Genomic DNA, 13,598 nt, shown 5'->3' on the forward strand with positions numbered 1-13,598 from the left:
TTACTAATTTGACAAGTGCTATTTTGACAAGTTCTGTTATTCTGATATGATGGCAGTCTCCCCATATTTGAGGGGCTGCCCCAGAGAAGAGGGGGGGGGGTCAACCAAAGCACCTGAAGGCAGGACAAGAAACAATGGTTGGAAACTCATCAAGGAGAGAACAAGCCTACATCGAACTAAGGAGAAATTTGTCTGAAATGATATAATTTTTCCTGCCTGAGCAAGGCGTGGGTTAGACTAGAAGACCTCCAAGGTCCCTTCCAACGCTTGTTCTGTTAATTGGAAGTCCTGTGAGGTCTACACCAAGTTGCATTTAAGAGGGCTTGAATGTCTGTCTGGGAAAGTTCATCTTCCTTCATGAGTTCTTGTGAACCAGAAAATCAGCTTGATTTTAAGAGCTGCGTTTGGATGAGGAGAACCTCGGTTTGGGGTTCATTAACCAGCATTTAACCAGTTTTTCCTAAATCTGGGCCACTGAATTCTCTGCATTTCAGGAAGATTAATTCTCGGTTTAATTTGGCCCTCACAAGCCTCTGATAAACTCGCTGACGTCGCGCACAATCCTGTTGGCTGAGGTAAACGACAGGAGGCGATAGTCAAAGAACATGAGAACGGCATGCACGCCGTTCTCGACGTGGCTCCAGGTGACCGGCACACGGTTGTCCGTCAGCCGCTTCACGTACAGCAGCCCGTCATCGCGAAGGACATCAAACTCGCAGGTCAAAAGGAAGGTCTGAGGGAGCTTGGAGATCACCCCGTCGTCCGCAAACAAGGGCGAGCCAGCCACGGTGAGCATCACTTTCATTTCTTCGTAGAGCTGAGGGCTGAAATTAGCCCCGGAAGGCTCTTGCGGCGTGTAGCCTCTGACCTTGAACTCCTCAGGGATAAGGCTGCCGTCGACCCACTTCTGGTACTTCAGCCGGGTGGCCTCCGGGACATGGCTGTTCTTCAGGAGACCGTTCACGAAGGAAGTTGGCTTGTTGAAGTATCGGCAGCAGACGAAGGCCACCAGCTTGCGCCACAAGAAGGGACTTCTGCAGTTCTGCTGGTAGGACGGCAAGGTCAGATCCAGAGCCTGCAGCACTGGGTAGATCAAGGCTTGGGCGTGGACCTTGGGAAGATCACTCCGGTCCACCAGTAACTGGCAAACTTGGGCGGCTAATAGCCCCCCAAAGCTGTCTCCAGAAATGATAACACGGCAGCTGTCCACCCCGTAATCTTCGGCATGTTTCAGGAGGAAGATGGTGGCCTTTAGACATTCAGCATTCTGGTTTGGGTAAGGGTTTTCCGGCCCAACTCCATACCTGAAAGAAGTGGGAAATGGCTTATTATGGCTTCCTGATCCAGGGTGGTACGTTGACGGGTTCGGTCCTGGCCTCCTTTTGTAATACGGTCTTTTAAAAAATTAATCAGAAAGCTGGAAGGGACCTTGGAGGTCTTCTAGCCCAACCCCCTGCTGAAGCAGGAAACCCTAGACCAGGGGTAGACAACCTTGGCTCTTTTATGACTCGTGGACTTCAACTCCCAGAATTCCTGAGCCAGCATGGCTGGCTCAGGAATTGTGGGAGTTGAAGTCCACGAGTCATAAAAGAGCGAAGGTTGCCTACCCCTGGCCCTAGACCATTTCAGACAAGTGGCTGTCCAGTCTCTTCTTAAAAACCTCCAGTGATGAAGCACCCACAACGTCTGGTGGCAAACCGTTCCACTGGTTAATTGTCCTCACTGTCAGGAAGTTCCTCCTTAATTCCATATATAATTTATTATTGGCCCCCAGTGAGGTGACCTTGGCGAAATGCCCATAGACTCCCCTGCCTATTAAAGAGGCAAGGAGGTAACACTCACCCAACTGCGATGACCGTTGTATCCCCCTCTTTGGCAATGTGACGCAGGAACCTTTCGTAGGTATCTGAAACAAGCAACGATGAGTTACAACAGATGAGGGTTCATTCCTGGAAACCGCTTTTCCTGGTTTAAACAAGGTTTGCCATCGGGCCATGGATGGCTGGTGCCAGGCCTCTGCTAAAGTCTGTCCTGTTTGCTTTTGGAATCATGTCAAAAATGCTGTGGCAATGTTGAAAGTGGATGAAGCTGTGGGTGCAGCTAGAATGTCTAAAATACAGATGTGGCTCAGTTAAGATATGTAGAGCAAATGGCTCCCACATTTAGCAAGAGAATTTAATCCTCTCTGTTAATCTCTCTCAGCATCTATGGACATCTGCCTGTCCACCCTTCTCTTGCTTCAGCTTCTTGCACAAAGCTAATTGGACTAGAATAATTCTTGACACGAACATTATAGGCCTAGTCAACTCTTCAGTAAATCACTTCGACGAGGGAATAGAAAGGAGAACTCATCAGATTTGCAGATGACACTAAACTGGTAGGAACAGACAACATCCCAGAAGATAGAAGATCTTGACAGGGTTGAACAATAGGCCTTATCCAACAAGATGGAATTTAAGGTGGAGAAAAGCATGGCTTGACAACTAGGCAAAAAACAAAACAAAAGCAGAACTACAAAGTAGGTCAAACCTGGCTCAAAAACAGTCACATGAGAGGGACCTTGGAATCCCAGTGGAGGATCCCTTAAACATGAGCCAGCCGTGTGCGGCAGCAGCCAAAAAAGCCAACACAATCCTTGGTTGGGTAAACAGGCATAGAATCAAAATCATGTGAAGTCTTAGTACCGCTTTATAAAGCCTTAGTAAGGCCACATCTGGAATACTTGCATCCAGTTTTGGTCCCCACGTGACAAAAAAGATGTTGGGACTTTGGAAAAAGTGCAGAGAAGAGGAACTAAGACGAATAAAGACCTGGAATATGAAGAACGGCTGCAGGAATGGGGGATAGCCAGTCTAGAGAAAAGGAGGACTAGGGTAGTAGATAGAAGTATTTCAGTATTTGAGGGGCTGCCTCAAAGAAGAGGGAGTCAACTTATTCTCCAAAGCACCTGAAGGCAGGACAGGAAAATCAAGGTGTGAAGACAATCTGCAATTAAGGTCTTGAGGACAATCTGCAATTAAGGTGTGAGGACAATTAACCGGTGGAACAACCTGCCTCCAGAAATTGTGGGTGCTCCAACACTGGAGGTTTTTAAGAAGAGACTGGGCAGCTATTTGTCTGGAATGGTATAGAAGGTCTCCTGCTTGAGCAGGGGGTTGGACTAGAAGACCTCCAAGGTCCCTTCCAGCTCTATTCTAATTCATTGAGAGCTGCCTGTGTGTGTGTGTGGTTGTGTGTGAGAGAGAGAAAGAGGGAGACTTTGAAGTGGAATGCCAAACAAATTCACGAACGTGTTTTAGTAACCAACCATCCGGAAGTGTTTTGCTGTCATCCGGGATGCTTTTCAGACTTCCAGCTTATCGCCCTGAATATTCCCCAGCTATCTCGGTTTAGCAATCCGTGGTTAGCTTGGACTACGTCTCTCTCCCCTTACCGAAGCTTCCGAAAATGCCACAGCCTCCATGGAAGTAAAGCATCGCTTTTCGTTTCGTAGCTGGCACTGTTTTGGATGAGTAGATCCTCACCGGCACCCCGTCAAATTTCTGGTCCCGAATGACGACGGCCGGATCCCTGCACGCTGGGATTCCATTAGCGAATATCCGTAAGATTTCAGGGACACTGCTCAAACCCAGTTCCTCCAACACAATTCCCTGTTGCCAAAGAACAAAAGAGGAGGAGTTAATTTGGATAGATTATCTTAATCGGCTTACAACGGTTCCTCTAGTAGTGACTGTTTTAAGGAGTCAAATCGGAAAAAATAAAAGGGTTTTGTGACTCCAACTAAAAAAAAAATTGGAAGTTCACAAAGGAACATCATAAGAACTCTGTGAAATAATCCAGAATAAACTCTAAATTGTTAGAAACCCAGTTCCAAGAATATTAGATATTCAGCTCCAAGGATATATCATTGGTTCTCAACTGACTCGTATTTATGACGGTTGCGGTGTCCTGGGGCCATGTGATCCCTTTGTGTGACCTTCTGATAAGCGAAGTCAATAGGGAAGCTGGATCAAATTGGGGAGTTGAGTGGGAGTGATAGGACGTGACATCTTATCCAGCTGGAGAACTTCGAGTGGGGGCACTTAAACTTTAACTTAACTTTTACTCAAACTTTAAACTTAACTTTTACTTAAACTTTAAACTTAACTTTTACTCAAACTTTAAACTTAACTTTTACTCAAACTTTAAACTTAACTTTTACTCAAACTTTAAACTTAACTTTTACTCAAACCTTAAACTTAACTTTTACTCAGACTTTAAACTTAACTTTTACTCAAACTTTAAACTTAACTTTTACTCAAACTTTAAACTTAACTTTTACTCAAACCTTAAACTTAACTTTTACTCAGACTTTAAACTTAACTTTTACTTAAACTTTAAACTTAACTTTTACTCTAAACTTAACTTTTACTTAAACTTTAAACTTAACTTTTACTTAAACTTTAAACTTAACTTTTACTCAAACTTTAAACTTAACTTTTACTCAAACCTTAAACTTAACTTTTACTCAAACTTTAAACTTAACTTTTACTCAAACCTTAAACTTAACTTTTACTCTAAACTTAACTTTTACTTAAACTTTAAACTTAACTTTGACTCAAACCTTAAACTTAAACATAGTGAGGGATAATTCTCCCAAGTTAAGATTTTTCTTTTTCAAATCCTTTTTAAACAAAAAAGACTTTCACCCCATTTTTTCCCCCATTCCCATTTATGAAAAAAATCTTTGGATTTGGCTACCTGGTCTGAACCAAACCCCCATCCCCAGGCCTCTGCCCTGAGCAGATCGGATGGGTCCAACTCTGCCCAGTTGGACAGGCCCAGTTACCACCCAGCTGTGAGATCCAGGAAAAAGAAAACGAAGGAAGCCCTTCCTATTTCAGCCCTTCCAATCTGGACAGGCAGGTGACCCGGTCAGTTTCACTGCTTTCTTGCTCAAGAAAGCCAAGAAACGCTTGGATGGCGGCGACGCCGATGAACTCCGGCTAATTCTAACCCGGGAAGAAAAGAATAAAGCCGTGCTATTCTTCTCCTCTACGTCCGTGAGGGAAAAGAAGGAACGAAAGACAGGCCTTACTAAAACGATGCCCGAGATGAAGACCGTCTGGCAGAAACGGAGCTTCCATTGTTGTTCAATCGCAGGAGGAAGCGACGTTTGGGCATACTGGATGATGACCGAGAGCAGGAAGATGGCTGGGTAGATAGTGGTCCCAACAAGAAGGCAGACCAGGAGCTTCCAGAGGGACCTCATGGCGCCTGGTATGGGGCAGAAAGATGGTCTTCTCCTCTCCTCCTTCTCCGAACTGTCCACAGAGGCTGTGAAGAGTCCAGTGGCTGATCCAGGGAAAAATAAATGGGATTAATAAGGGGAGGCCGGCCTTCTCTTCCCCCACCCATTATGGAGACACCTACAAGGATGACAAGGCAGGGACACAAGGCAACATTGGATCCTCGCCTTCTAAAACAGGTTTATGTCCGGTTGGGAAATGTAGGTCTCTAAGTAGACCTCTTAGTGTGTGGACTCAACAGGTTTACTCTGTGGGCCAACCTCTTCTCGGTTCTCCTTCCATCGGCTAGACGCCAAAAGATTACCCGGTCTACCGCATTATTAAGTCTACTATATTATTAAGGGTTTAATCACCAACGTGGTGCAGCATTTTCAGCTCCCTTTTTATTTCCTGATATTGCAATGGTGCCAACTTTGGAAAGCGTCGCCCGATTGCGGTTCCTAGAGGGAGCTGTCCTGTGGCCGTGAGCCACGACCATCCTACCCCTACCTCAGGGATGTGTAGAGCCCCCAGTTCAGGGGTAGGTGTGTGTGTGTGTGTGGTGGCGGCGCAGTGATTAGAATGCAGCATTGCCAGCAGTTCGATCCTGACCGGGTCGAGGTTGACTCAGCATTCCGTCCTTCCAAGGTCGGTAAAACGAGGAACCAGATGGTTGGGGACAATATGTTGACTCTAAACCGCTTAGCGAGGGCTGTGAAGCACCGTGAAGCGGTCTATAAGTCTACGGGCTGTTGTTATAATTCTCCATTCTATTCCGATCAGAACTTGCTTAGGAAGGGGCAGCATGATGGCATGGCTGTAATGCCAACATCTCATTTCAGACCGTTGCAAAGGACCTGGGTCTCAACTGGATTCCCTATTTGTGTTCTTTGCCTTTTAGCCAGGCTCCGTGTTCTTAATACGGGCTAGCCATAAAACAGTGTTTTTAATGCATCTGTTCTGTCCCAGCCTACGTGAGTCCTTGTGAAGCTCACAAGGAGAAGCCCCTCTTCCAAACAAGCTGGAATTGCAGGAAAAAACCAATCCCCTTTTATTATTCACAGACCTGAGTCAATGTCCAAGGCAAACAAACACAGTTCATAGAAACCCGATCTTCGACACAAACCCACACCTTCCCTTTTATTATGCAGCCAAAGCGTAGCCTTCTAATGCCTTCTCCTTTGCCTTTGGAGCCGCCCCATTGCATTTCCTCTGTCCTACTCTCTTTTCTTGTCTGCCTTTACTTGCATCCTGGATAGCTCCCAGCTGTGAGTCATCTTCCTCTGACTCCTCCAGTCTCTTCTTAAAACCTTCCAGTGTTGGAGCATTCACCGCTTCTGGAGTCCGGTTGATTCGAACAAAGCCCAAGCGACGGCATCTGGACACATCAACTTTCCACTTCAATCAATCAATCAATCAATCGATCAGAATAGAGCTGGAAGGGACCTTGGAGGTCTTCTAGTCCAACCCCCTGCTCAAGCAGGAGAACCTAGGGCCTAGACCTCTCCAGCCTCTTGAAAACCTCCAGAGAAAACTTTTACAAAATGTTTTATAGGTGGCATTTGGATCCTCAAAAATTGTCTCGTATGTATCCTAACTTACAACCTAAATGTTGGAGATGTGGAAATTTAGATGCAACTTATTTTCATGTGTGGTGGACTTGTAGGATGGTTAAAGCATTTTGGATAAAGATTTGGTGGAATATTCAAAATGTCTTTAAGACATGCTGGGTATTATGGAAAATTTGGATAAAAAAGAAATGGAATTGATGTTGAATTTGATAACTGCTGCGAGGTTATTAATAGCTCAATGTTGGAAAACGGATCGTTTGCCTACTATAGAGGATTGGGCATTTAAAGTTTCAAATTTAGCAGAAATGGCTAAGATTTCAGCCTATGTGAAGGATTATTCACAAGAAAGATANCCCACAACTTCTGGAGGCAAGCCGTTCCATTGATTGATTGATCTGGGATTATACAATAACAGAATTGTGGAGTTGGAAGGGACCTTGGGGGTCTTCTAGTCCAACCCCCTGCTCAAGCAGGAGACCCTAGACCACTTCAATCGATCAATCAGAATAGAGGTGGAAGGGACCTTGGTCTTCTAGTTATAATAATAATAATCATAATAATAATAATGATGATGATGATGATGATAATAACAACAACAACAACAACAACAACAATAATAATAATAATAATAATAAAGTTGGAAGGGACCTTGGAGGTCATCGAGTCCAACCCCCTGCCCAGGCAGGAACCCTACACCATTTCAGACAAGTGTCTGTCCAGTCTCTTCTTAAAAACCTGGGTTCTAAAGATCTTGAGCCTTGTCATCTAAAGGCTTTCAAGAAGAGATTGGACGTCCCTTCCCATTCATCCAAGAGAGGCACGGTCTTCGTAGGACTGTGTCGGAAAACTCACTTCTAAAGAAAAGCCAAAGTGGGTTTATTTTTATTGAGCAACCCCCCAAAAATACGCCTGGCTCCCCAAAAGGACAGCTAAGACCTCCAGTATTTTGCTGGCCTAGACCCCATAGAGACTTCATCCAATCTTCAGGAAGATCTCAAGCTGGACGGATTATGTAGAGGGAAGGGTGGCCTTTTCTCCAGAGAGGAGAGATCAGAATGTGTAGGTGTTAAGTTTTGCCACACCTATGCAACCCATTTTACAACATGCCCGAGGGATGAAATTACCAAATCCAGGAGATTGCAAGAGAAAGCAGAGAAAGACTGCGACAGATTTGCAAGTTGGCCAACAGGGGACTTCGCGAACCATAACATCATAGAAGGCCGATGGAAATAAAAGTAAAGACTTTTAGAACCGTTCTAGGAACTGAAGGACCCTTTGGAGACTCCTCCTCGTCCCGGGGAACTCCATTGGCCCAAGGCCTATCAGTAAGGAGATCCCGTGGAATCCATCCCCCAGGTGATGCCAAGTGACCGCCACCCCGTTCTCTTCCAGCCGCCTTTTGTAGAGCAGGCCGTCATCTCGGAAAATGTCGTATTCGCAAGTCAGAAGGAAAGTCTCTGGAAACTGCCGGAGGACGGCATCTTCGGCCAGGAGTGGAGAAAACCTGGGTTCCAATGTTCTCTCGAATAATCTGAAGAGGTCTTCTGAAAACAGACTGGGTACAAACGGCACGTAACCCCGGACTTTAAACTCCTGGGGAATGTGGTCCGGGCTAACCCACTTCTGGTACTTGGCCCTGACCTCCTGGGACAAGTGGGCGTTGGCCATAATGCCATCCACGTCGCTGTCACTTCCGTTGAGATAACGCACGGTGAAACTGACGGCGTATCTCTTGAACAACAGGGGCACCGAGTGGTTTTGCTGGTGAGAAGGCAGGTTGAAATCCAGAGTTTGGCTGTAAGGGTAGAGGAGCACGTGGGCCTTGACCCGTGGCAGGTCCTTCCGTGACACCAGCTCTTGAGAAACGGCGGCCACGATGGCACCTCCACTGCTGTCTCCACCCAGCACGATCCGTTCTGGGTCCACCCCGTAGTCCTGCGCGTTCTTCAAAAAGTGCGAGACGGCAGCGTAGCAGCTGAGCTGTTGAGCTGGGTAAGGATGCTCTGGTGCTAAGGGATAGCTAAACCAACATTGAGTTAAAAAGAAATCTCTCAAAGGCATTGGGGTCCCTGTTGTTCCTATTGTTCTTGTTATTTTACATTTAATTTTCAATTCGATTCACAGTCTGGGACTGGTGAAAACTCAACACTTCAAGTCCTATTCTATTCTATTCTAAATTCTATTCTATTCTATTCTATTCTATTTTCTATATTCCACTCCATTCCATATACAGTATTCTATTCTATTCTATTCTATTCTATTCTATATTCCACTCCATTCCACGTATTCTATTCTATTCTATTCTTCATTATTCTATTCTATTCTATTTTTTATTATTTCTATTGTATTCTATTCTATTCTTCATTATTCTATTCTATTCTATTTTTTATTATTTCTATTGTATTCTATTCTATTCTTCATTATTCTATTCTATTCTATTTTTTATTATTTTTATTTTATTCTATTCTATTCTTCATTATTCTATTCTATTCTATTTTTTATTATTTCTATTGTATTCTATTCTATTCATTATTCTATTCTTTATTATTTCTATTCTATTCTATTCTATTCTTCATTATTCTATTCTATTCTATTCTTTATTATTTCTTTTTTTTTCAAATATAAATTTTTTATTGTTTTCATCATAAGAAAAAACACATCACAGATACATCACAATGTAAAAAGCCCTACCCCCCACCCCCCACCCGGACTTCCCAAACCTAATCCCAGGATACTATTCAGCTAAAAGTAAACTATTATTAATATCCCTAACTCCACAAAATATTGTTCTAGATAAGTAAATGAAATATATATATAAAAAAAAGAAAAAAAAGAAAAAAGTTTTTATCTAAAAACCTAAATTATATTCCACCATTCTATACTTATTTTGAATATAAACAATCCATCTTCTCCATATTGATAAAAATTGTTCATTTGAATGATCCTTCAAATAAGCCGAAATTTTTGCCATTTCAGCAAGATGCTGAATAAATATTCTTTATTATTTCTATTCTATTCTATTCTATTCTATTCTTCATTATTCTATTCTATTCTATTCTATTCTATTCTATTCTATTCTATTATTCTATTCTATTTTCTATATTCCACTCCATTCCATATACAGTATTCTATTCTATTCTATTCTATTCTATTTCTATTTCTATTCTATTCTATTCTATATTCCACTCCATTCCATGTATTCTATTCTATTCTATTTTATTCTTTATTATTTTTATTGTATTCTATTCTATTCTTCATTATTCTATTCTATTCTATTCTTTATTATTTCTATTGTATTCTATTCTATTCTTCATTATTCTATTCTTTATTATTTCTATTGTATTCTATTCTATTCTTCATTATTGTATTCTATTCTATTCTATTCTATTCTATTCTATTCTATTCTATTCTATTCTATGAGCTTTTAAGGTAACGTCTGAGTATATAGGCAATATATTATTATTATTGTTGTGCAATATCCAATACAGGCACTCCTCGACTTACCACTACAATTGATCCCAAAATGCCTGTAATTGAGACATTTGTTAAGTGAGTTTTGCCCCACTTTACGACCTTTCTTGCCGCCGTTGTTAAGCGAATCACTGCAGCGGATAAGCTAGTCCCCCGGTTGTTAAGTGAATCGGGCTCCCGTGTTTCCCGTGTGGCAAATTCAGCTGATCTCCCTTACCCGATGCAGACGATCACGGTGGCACTTTCCTGGGCAAAGAACTGGCACAGCCTTTTGTGACTTTCTGGAAAACCACAAAGAGAATAAGAGAGAACAGAGCAGAGCCGGAAGGGACCTTGGAGGTCTTCTAGTCCAGCCCCCCCTGCTCAGGCAAGAATTGATCTTCAGACGAAAAAGTCCCACTTCTCCCAGCCCTAACTTGTAGGTTTTTTTATCTGAACCCACCCACCCATTTCCCTTGGCAAGTATTTCGCCATCCCAGTCAATTTCAGGCAGTCCCTAACTTAACGACCACAAGGGGAGGGGCCCACATTCCTGTCGCTCAGCGAGACGTTTGTTGAGGGAGTTCTAGCCCCGGTTGCTAAGTGAAACACGGCAGCCGTTAAGTTAGTCCCAGGGCTGTTAAGGGAACTTGGCTTTTTCCCCCCTCTGAAGATCGCCATAGGGGATCAGGTGACCCCCTCCCGGGAAACTGCGGCCGTCGTAAGTATGAATCGGCCGCCCAGTGTTTGCATTTTGGTGCTGGAAAGAGGGTTACGGGTGGGAAAACGGCCCTAAGTCCCTTTTTTCGGTGCCGTTGTAACTTTGATCGGGTCACTAAATGAACCGTCGTTAAGTGGAGAACTTACCAAGGCTTCCAAACAACCCTCCTCCTCCGTGAATCCACACAAGCCCTCGTCGGCTCTCAGCCCTTGAGGATTTGGACGCGTAGACCCTGACGGGCACCGTGTCGAAAAACGCCTCCTTGACGATCAGGTCAGAGGGCCCCGTTGGGAGTTTTCTGTCGACCAGGAACCTCAGAACATCCATTTCATGGCAGATGCCAAGTTTGTGCAGAATCACACCCTGCTCGGTGCAAAAGTTGAGAAAGAGACCAAATGCATGGAAAGAGTCAGACTTCTTCTTTGTGTGTGGGGGGGTCACTTTATTTTCCAAAGCACCAGAAAGGCAAAAGACAAGACACAATGGATGGAAACTCACCAAGGAGAGAAGCAGCCTGGAATTAAGGAGAAACTTCCTAACAGGGAGGACAATTAACCAATGGAACAGCTTGCCACCAGAAGTTGTGGGTGCTCCATCACTGGAGGTTTTTAAGGAGAGATTGGACAGCCATTTGTCTGAGATGGTATAGGGTCTCCTGCTTGAGCAGGGGGCTGGACTAGAAGACCTCCAAGGTCCCTTCCAGCTCCTATTCCTGTTCTTGTTCTTGTTCCTGTTCCTGTTCCTGTTTCTATTCTATTCTATTCTATTCTATTCTATTCTATTCTATTCTATTCTATTATTTTCTATTCTATTCTATTCTATTAATTCTAATTTTAATTCTATTCTACTCTGACTTCTAATTCTATTCTATTCTATTCTATTCTATTCTACTGTTCTGTTCTATTCTATTCTATTCTATTCTATTCTACTCTGAATTCTAATTCTATTCTATTCTACTCTGAAGTCTAATTCTATTCTATTCTATTCTACTCTGAATTCTAATTCTGTTCTATTCTATTCTATTCTACTGTTCTATTCTATTCTATTCTATTCTATTCTATTCTACTCTGAATTCTAATTCTGTTCTATTCTACTCTGAAGTCTAATTCTATTCTATTCTACTCTGAAGTCTAATTCTATTCTATTCTATTCTACTCTGAATTCTAATTCTGTTCTATTTTACTCTTAATTCTAATTCTAATTCTAATTCTAATTCTATTCTATTCTACTCTGAATTCTAATTCTATTCTTTCTCTATTCTATTCTATTCTATTCTATTCTATTCTATTCTATTCTATTCTATTCCTATATTCTAGCACTTTGAAGGCACATCAAGCAGGGAGCAGAGCACACATGGCTTAAAGTGTGGAGGGGAACATGGCAAGGAGACAACCATATCAGAACGCGAAAGGAAGAAGTCGAACCCAAGCAATTAAAAAAAACAACCCAACAAAACCTGAAACTTCTGCTGACCACATTGCAATTCTCTGCAGGACTGGGCTGGCCAGGAAAAGCCCCTGAAAGCAAAGGTAGAATCCAAGGACGGAGGCTTACCACTCTCAAAAAAATCCTAATGGACAAATGAATGAAGCAGAGTTTTCTCCCTTGGCTGATTCCGGGTGGGATGTGAACCCTGGTGAACTCTTGGTAGAGGACCCAGGCGAAGACTAAAAACGGGACCGAAACGCAGAAGGAAAGTGTCAGCATCCACATCGCTGGGACTAACGTCATTCCCGTGCTGAAAAGGTCCTGAGATGGGATTCTTTTTTTTCTTCTTTCTTTTTAATTATCTGACAATCTGGTCAAAGGAAATTGCAGCTGCAGCTCCCTGGTTCGGTTCTGTTTGTTTTTTTTCTCTCGGTCTGCGAGATCTGTGTGTTGCCACGGCTTAGTTCTTTTAACAACAGGACACAGGTGTGCCTTCTTTTGTATCCTTTCCCTCCTGCATTTGACGCGATGATACGATTGGCCCTTTCCAGGGTGATTTGTGGAACCGGTGATGTACGATAGTCAGGCTGACTATCGGGCCTCGCACGCGGCTTAAGGAGACACGGACAACATCTTCCTTTGGTGAGGTGTGTAGAAGCAGGAGCGAAAAGACCCCTTGAGTTCTTACGCACCTACTTTTATTAGAGTATAGCAGGTATGGGAGTGGTTACATCTCAGGAGGAGGGGAACATTTCCTTACTACCATATACGGTCTTTTTTGTGCCCTTTAGGAAACGAGGAAGTCACCTTAGGCATACGTGACATAGCTGTTGGTCACGTAGGCTAGCTTTTGTTTGAGAAAGTGCTTAGCGATAAGCACTGATACATTGTATAGAATATTGCAACATCTCCTCTGTTTTAGTTTTTAAGGGCAAGCCTCTAACCTATTCCTTGCTGCCACCTACCTCCTCCGAGGCAAGTGATTACAAGTCCATAAGTATCCGAGGATCCCCTTTGGCTGTATAATATGTGACAGAGTTATGTTCAGTATTAAACGATTCAGGATCTGATAGAGTCAGTAGGGCTATTTTTTCAGGTGTTGTTTCAGTAGCCTTGATTTCCTCATACCATGTATTGGATGCTAACATGACATTAATTTTT

General features: G+C 43.1%; 3 protein-coding genes across 3 annotated transcripts; all 3 read right to left on the reverse strand.

Moving 5' to 3' along the window:
- Window positions 1-270: 270 nt before the first annotated feature.
- LOC107284645 (arylacetamide deacetylase-like 4) lies at window positions 271-5,251 on the reverse strand. Its single transcript, XM_015812737.1, has 4 exons — window positions 5,078-5,251; window positions 3,434-3,650; window positions 1,843-1,906; window positions 271-1,304 (listed from the first exon to the last, which is right to left on the reverse strand). The coding sequence occupies exons 1-4, from the start codon at window positions 5,249-5,251 to the stop codon at window positions 524-526; spliced, it is 1,236 nt and encodes a 411-aa protein (XP_015668223.1). The 3' UTR covers window positions 271-523.
- A 2,455-nt stretch (window positions 5,252-7,706) lies between these two features.
- On the reverse strand, window positions 7,707-8,918 carry LOC114922346 (arylacetamide deacetylase-like 4). Its single transcript, XM_029283486.1, has one exon. It carries the CDS (start codon window positions 8,897-8,899, stop codon window positions 8,084-8,086), a length of 816 nt encoding a protein of 271 aa, XP_029139319.1. The 5' UTR covers window positions 8,900-8,918; the 3' UTR covers window positions 7,707-8,083.
- Window positions 8,919-10,471: 1,553 nt separating this feature from the next.
- LOC107284670 (arylacetamide deacetylase-like 4) lies at window positions 10,472-12,777 on the reverse strand. The gene is made up of 3 exons (XM_029283487.1): window positions 12,564-12,777; window positions 11,156-11,372; window positions 10,472-10,590 (listed from the first exon to the last, which is right to left on the reverse strand). Exons 1-3 carry the CDS (start codon window positions 12,738-12,740, stop codon window positions 10,523-10,525), a joined length of 462 nt encoding a protein of 153 aa, XP_029139320.1. The 5' UTR covers window positions 12,741-12,777; the 3' UTR covers window positions 10,472-10,522.
- Window positions 12,778-13,598: the final 821 nt, after the last annotated feature.

Source organism: Protobothrops mucrosquamatus, unplaced genomic scaffold, assembly GCF_001527695.2.
Source record: "Protobothrops mucrosquamatus isolate PMUCROS unplaced genomic scaffold, P.Mucros_1.0 scaffold109, whole genome shotgun sequence".
In the NCBI taxonomy this organism is placed as follows: domain Eukaryota; kingdom Metazoa; phylum Chordata; class Lepidosauria; order Squamata; family Viperidae; genus Protobothrops; species Protobothrops mucrosquamatus.